We start from the raw sequence: 19,975 nt of genomic DNA, 5'->3' as shown, positions 1-19,975 counted from the left end.
AATAAATCTACTAAGTATTAGAAAAAATTTAATACCCTGTTAAGTTTGTTGCAGCATTTTAAAATCCACTGTGTGAGCATGAGTCAATCGAGGTGGTCACATTCATCATGTCACCCCTGCATCCATGAACCACTACTCTGGAACTATAATACATGAAGAGCCCTTATATGCTATCATTTTAGCTAGAAGCATTAATGACGATTATCAACAATTTCATTTAAAAATACCTATTAGCCCAGCAATTACTCTGCAAAGTCAAGAACCTTCTCACCTGTTGCACGGGATTTATCATATCAAGAGTTTCTTTGCCCCAGTAGCATTTCACAACATGGCCTTCAATGGTAGTTCCATTAACAGAAACAATTGCATGTGCTGCACTTTCATGGGAATTGAACCTATTGAAAATAATATTAAGAATTACCAATATAAATTATTTAGTATACATATAGCTGATTCACTTTGTTATACAGCAGAAACTAACACAACATTGTAAATAAAGCAATTATACTCCAATAAAGATGTTAAAAATAAATAGTTTAAAGTGCTTATGAATAAAACCTATTTTTAAAAATCAAACTAAGCCTGAAATATAACAGGAAGTTAATATAAAAGAATCAATAAAATGGCATATTTTCATTTTTTTTTCCCCCTCAAAGATCTTATAGTTCTGGGGAAACTTCTTTTAACAGAATGTTTTATTTGCCTTGTGTTGGAAGGAGGGAGCTATTAAAAAAGTGGCAAATATGATAAACACTAGAGAAATTTTTATTTCTTTATAACCAAAGTAAATTTTAAAGAAAACCACTAAGTTAAATGTTCAAAAATGATCTGGGGGGAAACATTTTTTTAAAAACCACCCCTACCGAACAAAAGAATATCCTTTATCTGGAAAGACTCGAATTTCCATTATTTGTCCAAATGGCGAAAAAGTCTGACGCATTAGCTGTTCTGTTAGACCAAAAAAACAAAAAACAAACCCGCATTAAAATCCTACAAATACCAAGCCTTTTAGTTTAAAAATTAATCTCAAGATGCCACATAGGTAAAGCCCCCATACCTGTTAGCCCAGAAGTGACACCTCCACAATACACAGTACAGTTGCTTGGACTAGACTGATTTACAACCTCATCATATGATAGCTGTTTGGTGTTTGCTGGGGAGGAAAAATTTAATATTTTTAATTCATTAAATAAAATGTTCAGAAAGAGTAAAGCAACATTAACTACACTACTGAAATGGTAATATTTACCTTGATCAAAATGCTTATTTAATACATATTACATTTGACTGAAGATTAAACCTCCCCCAAGAATGTCTAAAAATTACTCAATATTCTCTATTTAATAGGAGACTTGACATTAGAGATATAATTTATTATTTATAATTACAAAAATGAAAACTAAGTACATTTTTGAACAGTAGTCTTGATTTGCTTCTCATCTATTTCTGCAATAAGTCTCCGGGAACAGCTCTAACATTTAAAATCTAGTGTATTTTCCTCCAAAATTCCACATTTCCTTTTCTTCTCCAATTCACCTACACTCATATGTACTCTTTGGAGCTGGAGGCTTTCGGGTTGCCCAGTTAGTTCTGATTTGTCTTCCACCAAGCCACTGGCCACCCATCTGTTGAATGGCGTTTTCAGCATCCTGTTCCACACAACATTAGAAATGACAAAGAAGCCACTATTAGTTGACGTTAAACAATTGTTAGCAATAGAGAAAACTCATGGTTGCTTTTCACAAATGTTTTTTGAATGAAATGCTTTGTGAAATACACAATATATGACAGCTTTCCTAAAACACAATGGTGCTTTTAAACTGTCTTTCTTTTACTTGGATATCAGACTTTGGGAATGTTAATCACCTGAAAGACTCGAGCCCAAAAGCCCTTATTGAGGTAGCCATTGTAAAGTTCATGGAACAACCCATACTATTATGGATGAAAATTGCACTTTATACAATCCAACATGCTTTTAATGACAGTGTTTGGTTTCTCATTCATCTTACAAGTAAATACTGAACAGCTATCATGTCCTAGACAGCAGGTTAAGTGCTAGGGAAATGTTGGTCAATGAGGTAGACATGGTCTCTGCTGCCACAGAACTTACATTCTTTTGCGGGGGACAAATAAAGTAATTACAGATTGTGGTAAATGCCATGACAGAAACAAAAGGTTGAGAGAGAGAATATCCCATGCTGAGATACAGGCATGGGGATCTACTTTAGAGCAGCATGATTAGGGAAGGTCTCTGAAATGACATTTAAGCTGAAATAGAGAGGAAGAGGAGCTAGAAAAGTCCAAACACCAGGGTGTTCCTGATAGAGGGAAAAGCACTGCAAGGTGTGTTAAGGCAGGAAAATGTTTGGTATGCATCTTAGAGAAGCATGTGAAAGATGACTAGTTTTACTGGAATCTAGTGTGCAAAAAAGGAAAAGTGCCAGAGGAAAAAACTGATTATTTTAAGAAAGATTATCATGATCCGATTTATGTTTTAAGAAGGCCATTCTTATGTTTTAAGAAGGAGAACAGTTTGGGGAGATAGTAAAAGGAAAAAGACACTTTATGAGACTAATGCAATATCCAAATTAAAAAAACAGTCTGTGACCAGGACTAATGCAGTAGCAGTGGATGTAATCTAAACGAAGAGTCAAGAGAATTGGTGGGGAGGGATGTGCACAGTAAGCCAAAGGGCAGGAATCAAAGATAATTCCTAGGTTTTGCTTGGGCAGTAGGGAGGATAGTGCTAGCATTAATGGAAATGAGAAGCCTGGGAGGGAGGAGGGCAACAAGTTTGAGGAAGAAACAAAGATGATTTAAGACACATTAAGTTTGAGATATCTGTAAGACATCTAAATGAAGACCATTTGTTAGTAAGTGTGAAGTAAACGGAGCTGGAGATATAAGATTCAGAGTCATGAAGAAAGACTAGAGAGAAGAACGCATCCTGGGATAGAGTCCTGAAAAACAGCAAAATCTGAAATCTGGGTAAAGGAGAGATCACTAGCTAAGGTGACTAAGAAGGAATAGCCAGTGATGAAGGAAGAAACCCTCAAAAATCTACTGTCAAGGGCTTCCCTGGTGGCACAGTGGTTGAGAGTCCGCCTGCCGATGCAGGGGACACGGGTTCGTGCCCCGGTCCGGGAAGATCCCACATGCCATGGAGCGGCTAGGCCCCGTGAGCCATGGCTGCTGAGCCTGCGCGTCCGGAGCCTGTGCTCCGCAACGGGAGAGGCCACAACAGTGAGAGGCCCGCGTACCGCAAAAAAAAAAGTACTGTCAGGGTCAAGCAAGCAGAAGTCAAGAGGTGAACTTGAAAAGGGTAGTGCTGGTATAGAGTAAGAACAAAAGCCAGCTTAAGAGCAGACTGAAAGGGACTCCCCTGGTGGCGTAGTGGTTAAGAATCTGCCTGCCAATGCAGGGGACATGGGTTCGAGCCCTGGTCTGGGAAGATCCCACATGCCACGGAGCAACTAAGCCTGTATGCCACAACTACTGAGGCTGCGCTCTAGAGCCTGCACACCTAGAGCCTGCAAGCCACAACTACTGAGCCCGCGCACCTACAGCCCATGCTCTGCAACAAGAGAAGCCACCACAATGAAAAGCCCGCGCACTGCAACGAAGACCCAACGCAGCCAAAAATAAATAAATATACAAAAAAATAAACTTATTAAAAAAAAAGAGTACAGTGAAAAGTAGATGGGGTTCAGCTTTGGTTTGCATATGTCAAACGTCAGCTTAAACTAGCACAAAAGAACAGGCAAACTAAAAGCTATTCTTGAGACACATAAAAAGGAAATGCATATTCTTAAAAAAGAAACAAATATTGCTTACCACACTAACAAGTCTGAGCTCCATACGATGTTTAATTACTGTTGTGGGTTGAACTGTGTCTCTTAAATTTATATGAAGTCCTATCTACCCTGCCCATAACTGTGAATGTGACCTTATTTGGAAATAGGGTCTTTGCAGATGTATTAGTTAAGATGAGGTCAATACAAATTAGGGTGGGCCCTTTAAGAAGGGCCGTTGTAAGAAGAGGAGAAGCTAATGTGGACACACACAGAGGGAAGAAGGCCATGTGGAGACCAAGGCAGAGACTGGAGTGATGCAGCTACAAGCCAAGGATACCAAGACTGCCAGTCACCACCAGAAACTAAGAAAAGGGAAAGAAGGATTCTTCCACAGTCTTCTGATGGAACATGGCCATGATGACAACTTGATTTTGGACTTCTATCCTTCAGAACTTTGAAAGAATACATTTTTGTTGTTTTAAGTCATTCAGCTACTTTGATACAGCAGCCCTAGAAAACAAATACAATTACTTGCTCACAGAAGAGGGAAAGTTTTTTCTGAGGGGGGTATGCGTATTGTGAGTGGGAGACAAAGAAGTGGAAGAATGTGCAAACAACTCTTTTGAGAAGTTGGAGTCTGAATTATTAAGAGAAATAGGGATACAGATAAGGAAGGGATATGGGGTTAAGTTTATTGAGACATCAGAACATGTTTTTTTGGTTGATGGGAATGATTCAGTGAAGAGGGAAAGACTGATGACATAGGACAAAAGAACAAGCAGAGCACATAATATACAATTCCATTTATAAAAAATGTTTGGATCAGGGAAATCTATATAGACAGAAGGTAGATTTAATAGTTGCTCAAGGCTGAGGGGGGAGGGTGTAGAAGAAAAAAGCTAGTGACTGCTAATGAGTATGTAGTTTCTTTTCAGGGTCATGAAAATGTTCTAAAATTGTGGTGGTAGCTGCATAATCGTGAATATTCTAAAAACCAATGAGTTATATACCTTAAATGAGTGGATTTTATGGTATGTGAATTATATCTCAATAAAGCTTTAGTCGGGAAAAAAAATCCAGAATAACCACGTGATCAAAGTCCTTAAAAAGGATGGAGTGGTGGGACCCCAATCATAAGTGATTTGGTCTTTTACAGGACCTTTCCTCCACTGTAATAGGAGGAAGAGGGAGAAGGTGAGTGCATTTAATGTAGGTTTGGTGGTTGAAAGCTCAGGGAATTCCTGTATGATAGCTTCTATTTTCTCAGCTGAAGCTCAGGGTGGTGATGGAGAAAAGTGAGGAATATCCAAGGAGAAATGAGGGGGCATGAAATAGTTATCGAAGAACAGGAAATCTTATTTACTAGAGAAACATAGGTTTGCAAAGACAGTAACATGTACTCATCTAATGTGTGACCATTAAATTAGAAGCAAAACCATTGACTCAGTTTTTCTCTATCAATACTCAATTACTTCAGAGTAAGCAGAGAGGCTATGTTCAACCAGTACTGGAGTTTGCCTAGCACACACAACACAGGAAGAGGCAAGGAAGCCAGGGGTAATTTCAGTCAGCGCTGTGGCACTGAGAATGCCTGCGAATCACATATCTCAAATGTACAGAAAGTGAAATATAAATTTGGGAAGATCACATTAAATCACTTACTCTAAGTTACACCTATCATATGATGACTGTCAGGATTACAATCCATCTCTGGCTAATTCCAGAGGCCACACACAGACATCGTTTGCTATCCGACTTTCATACTAAATATGCATTAAATAGTGATTTCATATAGCAGGGCTATATATTCCATAATCTCAAATGGAAAAAATGAGCTCTTAGTCAACCCAAAGCCCTCAACCTATTTCCCCAAGTAGCACAAGACACTAATATCCTATTTATCAATCCTTTAAGGAACTCATACTAATTGTGGCTATCAATCCATTGTATGAGGTATTTTTCTACCTTTCCTAAATATTATGCTGTGATTAACAGTAAAGCTTTGAGAACCAGCTACATTCTCATAGTTTTTATTTCCTTATCTCATCTTATACTTGGTAGATGGGACACATACATGACGGAGCTTTTACCCCTTCACCTCTCAATATGCTTTACCATGTGCAACTTTTCTTCTAATATACGGATTTTTCCTGACCTCTTAGGCTAACCTACTTCTTAGAAGGCATTTTCACTTCATGAGAGGAAGATGATAGCTATACATTTAAACAATGTGATTGCAAGATATGATGTTACTGTGCAATCAGCGGACATACCATTACAGTGCATTCTACCCTCTTTTGCCTTAACTTACAAGCCACGTAAACATTTTTAGGGCAGATTTTTTTATTTGAAAAGTAGATTTGGGGCAAAATGGTTGCAAGCTGGCTGCTATAGCAAGTATCTGGATAGTAAGAGTTCATAGGGAGGAATAACCAAACGGTTTCAATGTAAGCAGACAGGAACTAGAAAAAAACAAGACAATTTGACACTATTTGGCATAACTGCGAACGGGTGTATTTTTTTTTTTTTTATGGGTGTATTTTTAAAAGACTCAGAATGATGCTCATAAATTTGACCTGAAGTCATCAAGAAATGATATCTATTTCAAATACTCTATTTACTAAAGTAAGAAAATCCTTTCTAAAATAATTTTATATTATCAAAAATTTTAATGGCTCATTCTAAGGCACTCTTACACAGAAAGTACAATATTTTTGTAGTAATCGTTGGCAAACAACAGTCGTAACATAGAGGCAATACAATAAAATCTAAGGTTAATGAAACCTTAGTGTATACTCCAGGATTAGTGCATTAAATTCTCCTACCATCCATCCCTATATTTTTAGAAATGTGATTATCTCTGCATTTAATTGTTTGGAACCTTGAGTTATCACACTAGCTACGTTTGAATTACCATGGGAATATAAAACAGGGACATAATGAATTAAATATATAAATGAGATAGTCAATATCTAACTTTGGCTGATGATTTAAACAACTCTACTTTCTATATTCTGAAAACATTTTATCAGTAGTTTGCATGCATCAGGTGCTAAATAAATGCTGACTAAATGACCAAACAGGAGAAAAAAGATATCCTCTAGTAAGGGTATTAATTATCAGTGAAATGAACAAATGGCAGATGAGGAAAATGAGTAACAATCGAAACAAAATGAATATTTTTATCCTTTACTCTTAAAGCGCCACACATGCACTTTTTATTTATTTAGCTCACCCATTTGTTGAAAAAGGAGACAAAGCCATATCCCTTAGACTTTCCTGTTGCCATGTCTTTTACCACTCGGGCATCTCTGAAATCAGAAACAATCGGAAGTTTAGGTTTGCAAACTCTCCTCTGGATATCAAGTGAGAATTTCATACACAACTCATTTTCATGTTTCATCTTCATTAAAATGAACCTTTAATGCAAATTCACCTTTTATTCTATAAAATTTATCATGTATTAGCAAATGAGGCTTAATTTTATAAACATGCAAATCAGTAACTTCTTAAATATATATGTATACATTGTACAGAAACTGCCTCCCACTTCAAAAAGTTTTTAAATTTTTAAATATTAAGCATGGTAAAAGCAGCTATTCACATGAATTTTACTTAACTTATAGGGTTCACAGGCACACTAAATGAATGGCTTTCTTTAACCATGCAATTTATAATTTGCTATTTGACACTATATACTTACTACCTAATCATTAAAAAATTAAAATAGAAAACTGGAAACTAAAAGAATGGAAAAGTTGTATATTCCCTAAATTAATTAAATTTTTTCATTTTCTCAGATCAGTTTATACCCCCCTTCCGGACTATGGGTAAATTTTGAGAACTTGACTTTTCAGAAATGTTAAATCATTGAAGAAAAATACTAGACACACACTTTAGTTTTATACTATATAAGAGAAAATTTTACACTAAATTCTAAAATAGCAATCATATAAGATTGATTGGAAACTATAAGATATAAAAGCAAAATTTTAAAAAGTCAGAAAGTAAAAAAGCACGCCAACATTTATCCACTGTGAACCGTAGCTTGTAGTTAGCCAGGGCAATTCTGTCCATTCTTCAGAGATACTCTGCAAAATAACCAGAGCCCTATTATTTGAGATTGAGTAAAAAACCCAGCCATGATAGCTAAAACTCCATACCTCAAAAAATTGGACTCAAATTGTGCTTCACAGGCAATCTGCTTTTAAGTTAGCCAGGTATGTCACAATGCTTGTTCTCTCAGGACACATGAACAAAACAGGCACTTTTACAACAAAAACCCAAGTCAGAAAGCCATGCAATATAATTTTATATTAAAGTATACATAAGCATATTTTGATCAATTTAGGAGTGATTTATTAAGTGTTTAGGGTCAAAATGACAAAGAGGTGATGATGAAAGGGGAAAACTAATGCAAGCCACTTCTCAATATGTAAAAATACTTATTAAAATTATCTGTATGGTACACATGCATTTAATTTGTAGCTGATTCATTTCTATAGCAAAATTTGTTAGACTACCCTAAATTCAAGGAACAGGAAAAGTTTAAGCTATATAAATTAGGGAAAGAAAGTACTATATTTTATATACTAAATATTTTAATAGGCCAACATTTACTACACACCTTTTATAAATCAAGCACTGTTGTAGGATCTCTATGGGGAATATCTGACTATCATGAGAACCTTTCAATATATATATTTATCAACTTATCTCCTTTAATTGAAAAAAATCAGGAAATGATGCTACCAACTGAAAATGGTTCCTTCAAATTTAGAAACACTAACTCTTTGGGTAGCCTAAAGCTTAGACATTATCTCGACTGAAAATTATAAAACTTAAAGGCCTTACCAAGAAAAAATGATATATACATCAGTAATCATAGTTGACTCTAAGAAAATCTAGACTATAATTATGATACCAACATATTTAACAAAAAGAAATTATTGATCCTTGATTAAAAAGTAATGAAATTACTAAAATTTGAATGTCATTTAACTTAAACTCACCAATTGTTAAACAATCTTTACCTAATGCCAAACTAAAATTCCCATGCTTTCAGAAAAGCTACTGCAATCAAAATCGAAACATTTAATAAAATAGCATTTAATCTGTTAAAATGTTAGAAAAGCCTTTTCTTTTTAAAGGTAAGTTTCAGGAAATGTTAGCCTTGAAATATATTTAATGCTTACTTATATCTGAAAGGATTCTCTAAGGAAGAAGCAGCAAAGATCTATATCAGAGTTCTTTAATCTTTTATGGCCCTGTGACTAATCTGAAAATAGGATAAAACTTACAAAGATACTCCACACCAAAATGAAAGCAAGGATAAAATTTTGCATACAGAGATTTACAGAAACTTTGAGAGGCCAAAGGTTAAGACCTTTCCAATCTAGATATTTGAAAGCCAGCTAGAAAGCCAGCTAACCATAATCAAAGCCCTAAAACAGATTAAAAGGAACAGTCAAGAAATTAGAACTTTATTTTCCTAAAGTCAGTTCTAAGAGACAAAGAAAAATGTCACCTAACAGAAGGGTCTACTTGTAAACCCTAATCGTGTGACTGCCTTTAAAGTTGGCCCCTTACTTATGGTCATTCCTTGGTCACTATGCATTTTCATCCTCCTACCAATGAACTAAAACTCTTCAAACGAAAACTTCCAAAAGTCAACACCAATACCACCAGCTTTTACTGTCCAGTCTCCTTCTCATCTCTGCTGTTGGTCTGTTCATCAAACCAAACCAAAGCTAACATTTCCTTTTTCCTACTCTTCTAGCTGGAATAACAATAATAAAGCAACGAGAAACTCTAAAAATTTTGTTTTCTAAATTCAACGATTACTTCTAAGAAAGTGCAATCATCAACTTATTATTCTTACTCTATTACAGGCATGCTTTTCAAAATATAAAGTTCTTTTATGATGAATACTCCTTGAGTGACCTTTTTATAAAAGGCCTAAACTATACAATTAATAACAAATGCAAGCAAGACAGTGCTTCATAAAACACTAAAAGGCATTATTATTATTGTTAATAGCAACAACAACAACAAAAGGATAGATACCTGGGAATTAACATTTAATAACTGCGTTTTGGGTTGAATTGTTAAGGTTTCTTTTTGTTAAAATATATTAACAGAAAATGCATGGTATCATAGAAGTGCCAAAGGGTCTAAATTCCTTAGTCATAGCACAAGTTCACTAAAGATTATGACCAAGCTAGCAGGACACTCATATAAGAAACAATATGCACAACAGCACATTTGTTTCTTAAAAGCTAATGCTAATTGAAAAAGAGTTCTAAGATAATTGAAGACCAAAGATTTATCAATGGGAAAATAATCTTTGGCTGTTAACTGCTTGAATAGTCTCTAAACAATACACTTATTCAAGTGAATATTAATACATCACATTCAAGTGTTAAAATTAATGTCCAAAATTCACAATAGATTTTCAAATTACTTCTATGTAAGATTGTTTCTAATATAAAGCATTTTAAATTTATCTTCTGTTACTTACGATATTCTTCCAAATGGTGCAAAAGCAGCTTTTATATCTTCAGTTGTAATTTCTGGACTGAGATCACCAACAAAGACATGGAAATGATCTTATAAGGGGAAGGAAGGGGAAGTGAAAAGAAAAATATAATTTTAGAATTTAAAAAAATGCTAAAATCTATTCAGTAAAGTATTCTTAAAATAATTTATGGATTATAGTAAAGTATAACACTATCCTATACCTAGACAAATCCTATCAGTTTTAAACATAATGAATCAAGGTGACAATACAGGAAAGATTCTCCTAAGGACTATGATATATCTAATGGGAAACTGACAGTTATATTTCTACTTATAGCCAATTATTATACTGGTCTAAGAAAATAAACTAATAATAATAAGTTTTGCAAAAAATATATATATATATATATTTATGACTTCATTACCATTCTAATAGTACTTATTTACATTTATTCAGTTTACCTATGTGATATACTTGGTTTAACCATATTTTGTGAAGAACAATCAAAGAAATACCTTGCATTGCAACAGTTTGATGTTAAAGTATTTGACAGTTTTCTCAAAAGCCAACAGTTTTGGTTGCCCAGACATTACACCATTCAGTTTATGTGAATCCATGTGCAAGTGAACTAAGACTGAAGGCAACAGAATGAAAACAGTAATCCCTTCACTTTATATCAGAGCCATTAAAAAAGCACTGGAGAGAAAAAACGTTCCCATATGTGAAGTTTTCTTAAAAAGACAATGCTCAAAAAAAAAGAAACACTTTAAAAATACAAAATAGTTGGATCAACACTTTAAATGGACATATATATCAATTCTGACAAAGTATATTTGGAAAGAAAAGTTACCCCTATTTGGCAGGCCTCAAGCAACATATTGGGTTGCCATTTGGGAAACACAGTTTCAGGAGCAACTCAAGCAATCAGACGATCTGGTATGAAGCACAGATCATGACCTCAAGGAAAAAGGGTATCTTGCCCTTCAGTGGTGAAAGTACTTCTAAGGCATCAGCTGCTACCAATGGGGATCAGAGAACTTAAAATACCACCAAAGTAGTGGACAAACCACAATTGGTCAACAGTGGGAAAAAGGGGGAAAAATATTGCCAGAGAGACAAATAGAAATACGACCCCTCCCTCCCCGCTCCCCCCAATATCAAACAAAAAAACTTCAGGTGGTTAGTGAATACCCTTTCAAGAGATTTCATTTTATGTTTAAGAAGATACAATTACCTTGTGAACGCTGTGTGCTGACAACGGTACTACCTGATGACAAAGATTAGATTTGTTCTTAAATTTATTAACACAAACACATTCAATCATATCTTAGGATAACGATCAAAACATTACTGCAAATGTATGATGTTTATATGCTTTAAAATAAAACTACTATGTACAATAAACACAAAAGTTCAAAGAGTATAAAATATACTTACTGCTTGTATCTTTCTTTTGACTGCTGGGGGTTGTTGCCCAATTCACTTTGACTTCCTAAAAAAATTTTTCTACATTTATACTCCATAAAAATAAAGGTAATAATCAGATATTACAAGATTTGCATCTATGAACACATACGTATACGTTTGAGATGAAGCATTCAAAAGCACAGGCTCTGGACGCGCAGGCTCAGCAGCCATGGCTCACGGGCCCAGCCGCTCCGCGGCATGTGGGATCTTCCCAGACTGGGGCACGAACCCGTGTCCCCTGCATCAGCAGGCGGACTCTCTACCACTATGCCACCAGGGAAGCCCTCAATACTTATTTTTTTAACGTACACTTACGCAAATAATGTTAACAAATCCTAACCATACATATTTCTTTGTTAACATTCAACTAACCTTTCTAAAGTACCAATAAATTTTTTTTCTTTTATTCTTCCCCATTAGTATCCAATGTTCCTAGCTCTTTCATCAAAGCTTGAATAATTCAACAAATATCTTAGTATTTACCATGTGCAAGGCACCATGAAGAACACTAACATAAACATACCCTCTAATTTGCTTTATCCCAGCTTCTTAATATTAAATGTGATCATTTTCTGTAAAGCGAATACAATGATTCTAAAAAGGAAACAAAACCGTATAAAACTTAGAATTCTCCAGTGCAAGTCACCTTCTTTAATTATGACAGCTTACCTTACCCATTATCTTCCGCCCATTCATAGCAGCTAGTGCTGCAGCTGCATGACGATGCTCATAAAACTCCACAAAACAATATGGATCATTTCCAGCTGTCTGTTGAAGAAGAAACACAAAAGCCAATTTTAAGTTTTATACATCTCAGTAACAGGCCATGGAGAACGAAGGGTCTTTTCTGCAAGTAAATGTTTCGATAAGGCAGTAAACACTAAAAATTGAACTATTTTTATAGAAAGCTATCTTCTTCAACAGCTTATACTATACTACTATATATAATTTAATCTTTTATTAATGCCTAAGTGTTCTAATTAACCTTCTTAAACCTGTTACTAAAATGTAAGTAAACAGGCTCTGAAAACTGAAGAGGTTCTCTGGTAAGCAAAGTTTTAGAATATGTTTTAGAATGTGGACTTTCTGACATCAAAATTTTTGCCTGCTTAGAAATCTTTTAAAAATAAAAATTCTCGGAATTCCCTGGCAGTCCAATGGTTAGGACTCCACGCTTCCACTGCAGGGGACACAGGTTCAATCCCTGGTCAGGGAACTAAGATCCCACAAGCCGTGATGCGGCCAAAAAAGGAAAAAAAAACCTCTCTCCTCTTTTCTACTGGTGTTCCAAGTAGTTGAGGTCTGATGACAGGTGAAGCCTGGATGTTTTCTTATAAATTAAAGAAGCAGAAAAAACACCCAATATTTTACACCTATCAGTACAAAATACCAAACGACTTTTTAATTCTTTCCATAATCTCCTAAGCAGAACTGTTAAAATAAGAAACTAATTCAAAAGACTAGAATGATAACAGAAGAAAGAAATATGCCACTTTGTTTCAAGCACAATTAACAGTTAAAAAAAGTCACTGGCAATGATTTTAAAGAATTTTAGAGCAAGGAGGCAACCACAAAATTGATGACATTGAAACTATCCATTATTTTACTTTAAAAACATTACAGAATATAAAAATGTTTTTAAAAATGTATAATCAAACTAATGTTATATTTAATGGGAATTCTATTACCAAGATCAATGTTGACAGGCATCAGAATGTGGTTAGAAAAGTGGCTTACACCTAAGAGTAAGACAAACAAATAAATAAGAATGTTCATTTTACTTAATTTGTACCCAGAAAAAAAACAAACTACTTTTTAGATTAAAAAAAAATTCTAAGCATATACATTATCAGCCTTTATACTCTAGGGAGTATAAAATTCCTAAATATGAACATCAGTGCATCAGTGTGAATAGACTGGAATTTAGACTTTAATATTAATAAAATAATGATAAGGAGGAGGAGAAGGAATGGTTAATCTAAGCCTTTGAGTGATGAAAATCCTAAATTTATACAAAGTGGCAGAGGTAACCTAGCTAGCCTTTTCTGTAGGTCCAGCAGTCATTAACATTTTGCCTAGTGATCTTTAACAGGCAAATATCTAGAAAGACCCAGACACAGAGAGAATAGCAGCCTACAGACCTATGGAGAGAATAGATCAATCTGGGTTTACATCCTTGCTTTGCCCCATTTCTGTGTATATTAAATAGGAAGGGCTTCTCTGGTGGCACAGTGGTTAAGAATCTGCCTGCCAATGCAGGGGACACGGGTTCCAGCCCTGGTCCGGGAAGATCCCACATGCCACGGAGTAACTAAGTCCCTGCGCCACAACTACTGAGCCTGCGCTCTAGAGCCCATGAGCCACAACTACTGAAGCCCGTGTGCCTAGAGCCCATGCTCCGCAAGAAGAGAAGCCACTGCAATGAGAAGCCCGCGTACCGCAACGAAGAGTAGCCCCCACTTGCCTTGACTAGAGAAAGCCACGCACAGCAACAAAGAACCAAAGCAGCCAAAAGTAAATAAATAAAATAATAAAAAAAGAATAACAGCTGCTTTGTAATGTTTCTATTGAGCATTTGTGATAAGGCATCAGCATTAAAATAACAGGCAGTAGGCATTCCATAAATACTATCACTAAGATAAGGAAGGAGCCCCAGATGAAAGATTGGTTTTAAATTCTCCATCATAGTCCCCTATCTCTCCCTCTTATCTTTCTCTAAGGGTACAGAAATCTTTTCTTCTTTATCCAAAGGCATACAGATATTAAATGTGATAAGAAAACACTTTAGGGGCTTCCCTGGTGGCGCAGTGGTTGAGGGTCCGCCTGCCGATGCAGGGGACACAGGTTCGTGCCCCGGTCCCGGAGGATCCCACATGCCCCGGAGCGGCTGGGCCCGTGAGCCATGGCGGCTGAGCCTGTGCGTCCGGAGCCTGTGCTCCGCAACGGGAGGGGCTACAACAGTGAGAGGCCCGCGTACCGCCAAAAAAACCCCAAAAAACAAAAAAACCCAACACTTTAGAAGAGTGTAAAGGACAAAAAACATCTGTTGAATCCATCTATATTATATGTAGGTGACCCTACCACATTAGGAGAAAGTTTTTTATTTTAGTTTTTGGCTGCACCCCGCGCCAGATGAGATCTTAATTCCCTGACCAGGGATCGAACCGGCATTGGAAGGCAGAGTCTTAACCACTGGACCACTGGGGAAATCCCAGGAGAAAGGTTTGACATTTTAAAATCTGAGACAGCAAACCAAAGCCAACTGGCTAAATAATTATTTTTAAAAATACCAAGTAAAAAATAGTTAAATTGAAATACAATAGAAGAGAAAGTAGTAGATACAGACACATATATGATTTTCTTTCCTGGAGAAAAGAAAACCAGAAGTTTAAAGGTAGGTGAGACCAGGGATAAAAGGATTTCTCTTTAGCACTGTTTTTCTCATTAAAAGAATTTTAAGGTGCCTTTTAACACACATTATGACTCAGGATTAATACCAATTAGATGAGTGAATTCTATGTTTTTTCTATACATTAAGGTCTGATGGATGGGCACTGCCACAATACAAGAAAAACTTGAATCATGACCTTTAAAATTAAGTTAAAAACACTTTCACAATATCAAAGTCTATTATTTTTTTTACCCAATTTCCCATTTTAATTGTAATAACTGAATTTCTAGTTTAGCCAATCAACTGATACCACATATAAAACAAACAATTCTGATGCCTCAATACACTTTAAAACAAGAGCCCACATATAGTTGTCACCTGCTTTAGACATGATTAGTACCATTCTCTTCTTTCTTTACTTACTAAAACAAACTTCGTGGCCAAAACGGATTCATTACAAATTTACTAAAACCCCTATGAATTTAGACTGTATAAAGCAATTTAAGAGTTCCTGGAAGTAATGGATTTAAATAATGTATCATGGACAACCTCAGGGAAAAGAAAAAAAAGAAAGTTAACTAAGTAAAATACCCTTACATCCATAATCATTTTGCAGTTTTTACAAGGTCCAATCTGGCTAAAGAGCTGGAGAATTAAAGCTTCTGTCACATCTCGGGAAAGGTTACCGACATATCTGAAACACAAAGAAAAACAATTCATCATTTTAAATTTGCTTCTTTTGCATCAGTTCCTAAAGTTGATTACTGGAGAGTGAATATGGGGAATAGGTAGATCTTTGGGATCTACTATTTGGGAACTTTTTAAAAGTTTGTGAAAACTTCAAAATCTCTTTCAAAACATATGGAAGATACGTTACTTGCAAATATATTAATGAGACACTGTTAGTAGAGGGGAAGCTAGTGTGTGTGTGTTTTTATTCAAGGTTGTACAAATAAAACCTGTTGCTTGTTTCTAAGTTTCTAGGCTTACCTTAGGAAGATATGCTTAAAATCTCTCAAATGAATCATTAAATATGTAGAACATTTTATACAATCAATCCTGGAAAGCTTTGCAATTATTTCTACTTCTACAGTATTACTGAGAACATTAAATTTTCTTCAATTTTTAATTCACATGATTTCCCTAAAACTGTCCAATTTAGGTATACTTTGGCTTACACAATAAACATATTTTTGAAAAATCATGGATAAATCACTTATCAGGTGTTGTACATGCTCACAAAAGAATCGGAAACCTTTCAATGGGAAACCTTCCACTGATCAGTGATAGTAGAAAGGGAGTAGAAAGAGTCTAGGAGAGACTTTTAACAGATAATATGAAGTGGTGGCTAACAAACTTAATTAGTGTAAATAATGTATTATAAGACCACATGACTGGGATGATCTTTACTTTTTCAGGGGGAAGGGGGATGATCCTTATTTAAAGGGTTTATAAATTAATTTTCAAAAGGGGATTTTAAAATGAGATTACCTCCAGACATGTTAGAGTTAGAGGTTTATTACTTCTGGAATCAGAGAATGTTGTCTCCCAACAACTGTAGTTTCTCATTCTTCTGCTAAGAATCCTTCAGGGAATGTGATGAAAGGTATGGACTCTCTCCCCCCCAAAATAAACATCTATACATGCCAGAAAGTGTGGATTCAATTCCTTCCTTCCATTTACCCATTCAACAGAATATTGAATGCTTACTGTGAAGGCACAGGTATAGGTTAAAATGGCAAAGGGAGAAGTGCTGAGTCTTAAGGAACAATGAACAATTCCTTTATAGAAAAATGCTAGTCAATAAATGTAGACAGAGAGCATTAAATTAGCAATGTGTAAGCCTGACTGAAAAATTGACTCAGGCATGAACCATTAATGGATATAAAACTATTAGGTGAAAGGTTGGTAAGAAAATGGATATTTGCAGGGTGCCTAAATTATCACATAGATCACTTAACAACTGCAAAGGGAAAACCCACCTTAAAAGTGAGAGCTTTTGGCCACTTTGACCCACTGTTCAAACTTTAAATCATTTTATGGATAAACAATGAGACACTGTATGTACAATATGAATTATATAATATCAATCTATGAAGTATTCAAATCAGAAAGATCTAATTGAATCTAGCTAAGCTTAAATTTAGATCTAAGTTTACAGGATATTGGGCATATAAAACAATTACACATATATATATGTGTATTATGGCGACTTATTTGATTATTATATGGCGACTTATTTGATTATCTGCAAAAGATTATTGTCCTAAAAAAGACTGTGTTTGATTAAGAGGGACTTAAAAGACACTGACAACCTAATACAATGAATAATCCTTGACTGAATTCTAGATTAAGGTGGGGGGGGGCAAGAGCTTTTTCTTACAGAATTCTAATTAATAAATGTAGAAGAAATGAGAGAAATCACCATTAAAACACCTTAGTAATAATCGCTACTGACAAGAATTCTTTGATACACCTCCCTCTGAAGTGAAGCTTAATTTCCCTCTACTTGAGGGTCGGCTACTTTTAGTGACTCAATTCTAACTGACAGAGTATGTCGAGAAAAACAGTAGTCATTGTACAGTGGAGAAACAGTACCCTTCAAAAGTGCCACAGTAATGAAAGATATCTCCTTACATATTACAGGATAGAGACATGACAACTGAACACAATGTGGTATCTTGGATTAGATCCTGGAATAGAAAAAGGACATTAGTGGCATGGGGAAATGGTAATAAAATTTGTAGTTAACAGTACTGTACCATTGTTAATTTCTTAGTTGTGATAATTATATCATGGTTATATAAGTAAGATGTTAACATTAAGGGAAGCTGGGTGAAGGTCAAACGAGAACTCTGTACTATCTCTGCAACTCTTCTGTATCTATTCTTACCCGACTCTTTTGCCTATAAGAAATCCTAAGGGTTGCATATGTCTAAATGAAAAAAATGGCTCTTCTGAAAATTTAATTCTAACATCTGCTTTGCTAAAGGTAGATAATCCAGTGACAAGCTGAACAGTATTTAGGGAACCCGGAGTCTATCATTTACTCTTTGCAAAACTTTAAGATTTTCTCAGAAATATTTTCTGAGTGATTTACGTAGTTTGAAGATAGCTAATAATAATAAAACATACTTTAAAAAGCACTAAGGTCTGTATTGCCTTTATATTTGTTTATTTAATGTGGCCTGCTGTATACTATATGTTCCAGGAGGCTTTATCAATTAACTCTACACACAGCTGTTTAGAGAAAGTCTCTTCAGAGGAAGTTACACAACAACTTGCTCTCAACCTTCGACATCAATACAATAAACTACAAGTAACATATATACATGTAGTTCATTCCCATTTTTATATAAAAATGTTTCTTTAGTTGTCCCATACTTTGTCACATACTATTCTGTTTTTGAAGTGAAAGGATTTCCTCTTAACAGCATGGATTTAAGTTACCTGTGTAACAGATTTTTTTCTTTTAGGCTGCCAAATATCTTCCTGTTTTTAGAGAAATCCTCACCCTGTGGCAAAGCCTGACTCCTCTTCAGAAGATGAAAAGGCTAAATATGGTTATATAGTCTCCCTTGCATGTGATCTGGGCTAGCTCAATTACAGATACCAGTCCTGAACACAGAAGACAAAGATAGGGGTGAAAGCAGCAGAGACTGAAGAGAATCCACTTTGGTGGCAAACAGCCGCAGAGTCCCATGCCCAGTGAAAGTGGAAGCTGTAGTATCAGGTCCTCAGTCGGTGTGGCGGTAGTATCCTTTCTGGGATGATCTGTGGCTTGATTAGGACTGTAGGCCTGACAGTTGTCTCTCTTTCCTGAACATTTTCTAAGCCAGGTTCCATAACCTTCCTGCAAATTCTGGGAGCGTCCAATATCTTTTTAAACAAATTCCTTTTATGCCTGAATTTTTTTGCAGCTTGCGTTTAAGGAAATTCCGAGTGATACAAAAATTGATACTGGAGCAGTTGTAAGCCAAATTCCCTGTCACAATGTCAACTGGACTACTAAACAAAAATGTAAATTTCTTACATTTATGTAGTTTTAATTTTTCAAGATGCTTTTTATTCAAGAACGTTAAAATATCCCTTTCTATGTGTTCCATGAACTTTTTGTTAACAGCATAGACTGAAGTATCCCATGTTGATATTTATTATATCACCTCTGAGATCATGTACCAACCTTGTGCAGAACTGGAAAGTAAACATCCTCCTTGGGCAACTGGATAAAATATGAGTATAAACTGTGTATTAGTTAACAATGCTGACTCAATGTAGCCTCCTTAATATGAAAACTATATTGCCGTTACATAAGAGAATGCCCCTATTCTTAGACGTATTTATCCCCTAAGTGTCATGATGTCTTCTCAAATGGTTCAGCAAATTTGGCTAACTATTAGCAATTGGTAAAGCCACATGAAAGTTATCAAAGTCTACAACGTACTATTTTTGCTACTTTTCCATAGGTTTAAAATTTTTCAAAATAAAAAGCTTCCTGAGGGACTTCCTTGGTGGTCCAGTGGGTAAGACTCCATGCTCCCAGTGCAGGCACCCCAGGTTCAATCCCTGGTCGAGGAACTAGATCCCACGTGCATCCGCAACTAAGAAATCTACATGCTACAACAAAGATCCTGTGTACAGTAAAAATAAATAAATCTAAAAAAAAAAAAAAGCCTCCTGAGAAAATTCAATGGAAAAAGTCATCAATGCTAGTGAAAATTTGACAGTTCTGGGATAGGATTTCATGTCAATTTAATATATATTTTTAAAGCTGATATTAAGTTCAAACAGTTATAACACTGG

The 19,975-nt window shown here is 35.5% G+C and overlaps 1 protein-coding gene across 16 annotated transcripts in view; it reads right to left on the bottom strand.

Moving 5' to 3' along the window:
• TIA1 (TIA1 cytotoxic granule associated RNA binding protein) overlaps positions 1 to 19,975 on the bottom strand; it is a 29,097-nt gene that overhangs the window by 5,148 nt on the left and 3,974 nt on the right. For 3 of the 16 annotated variants that reach the window (XM_022561202.3, XM_022561207.3, XM_022561201.3), the window contains exons 2-12: positions 19,356 to 19,394; positions 15,770 to 15,866; positions 12,451 to 12,549; positions 11,752 to 11,806; positions 11,549 to 11,581; positions 10,315 to 10,402; positions 7,030 to 7,105; positions 1,541 to 1,649; positions 1,058 to 1,153; positions 864 to 948; positions 272 to 395 (exon numbers count right to left, since the gene is read on the bottom strand). In XM_022561202.3, the coding sequence (XP_022416910.1) occupies positions 272 to 395; positions 864 to 948; positions 1,058 to 1,153; positions 1,541 to 1,649; positions 7,030 to 7,105; positions 10,315 to 10,402; positions 11,549 to 11,581; positions 11,752 to 11,806; positions 12,451 to 12,549; positions 15,770 to 15,866; positions 19,356 to 19,394 (901 nt within the window). The other 13 variants (XM_022561206.3, XM_022561205.3, XM_022561209.3 and 10 more) reach the window with 11 other exon arrangements.

This window comes from Delphinapterus leucas, chromosome 13 (assembly GCF_059928025.1).
Source record: "Delphinapterus leucas isolate spDelLeu-1000000601 "Yukka" chromosome 13, BTC_Dleu_Yukka2, whole genome shotgun sequence".
Taxonomy (NCBI): domain Eukaryota; kingdom Metazoa; phylum Chordata; class Mammalia; order Artiodactyla; family Monodontidae; genus Delphinapterus; species Delphinapterus leucas.
This window is presented reverse-complemented; position numbering and strand designations above follow the sequence as displayed.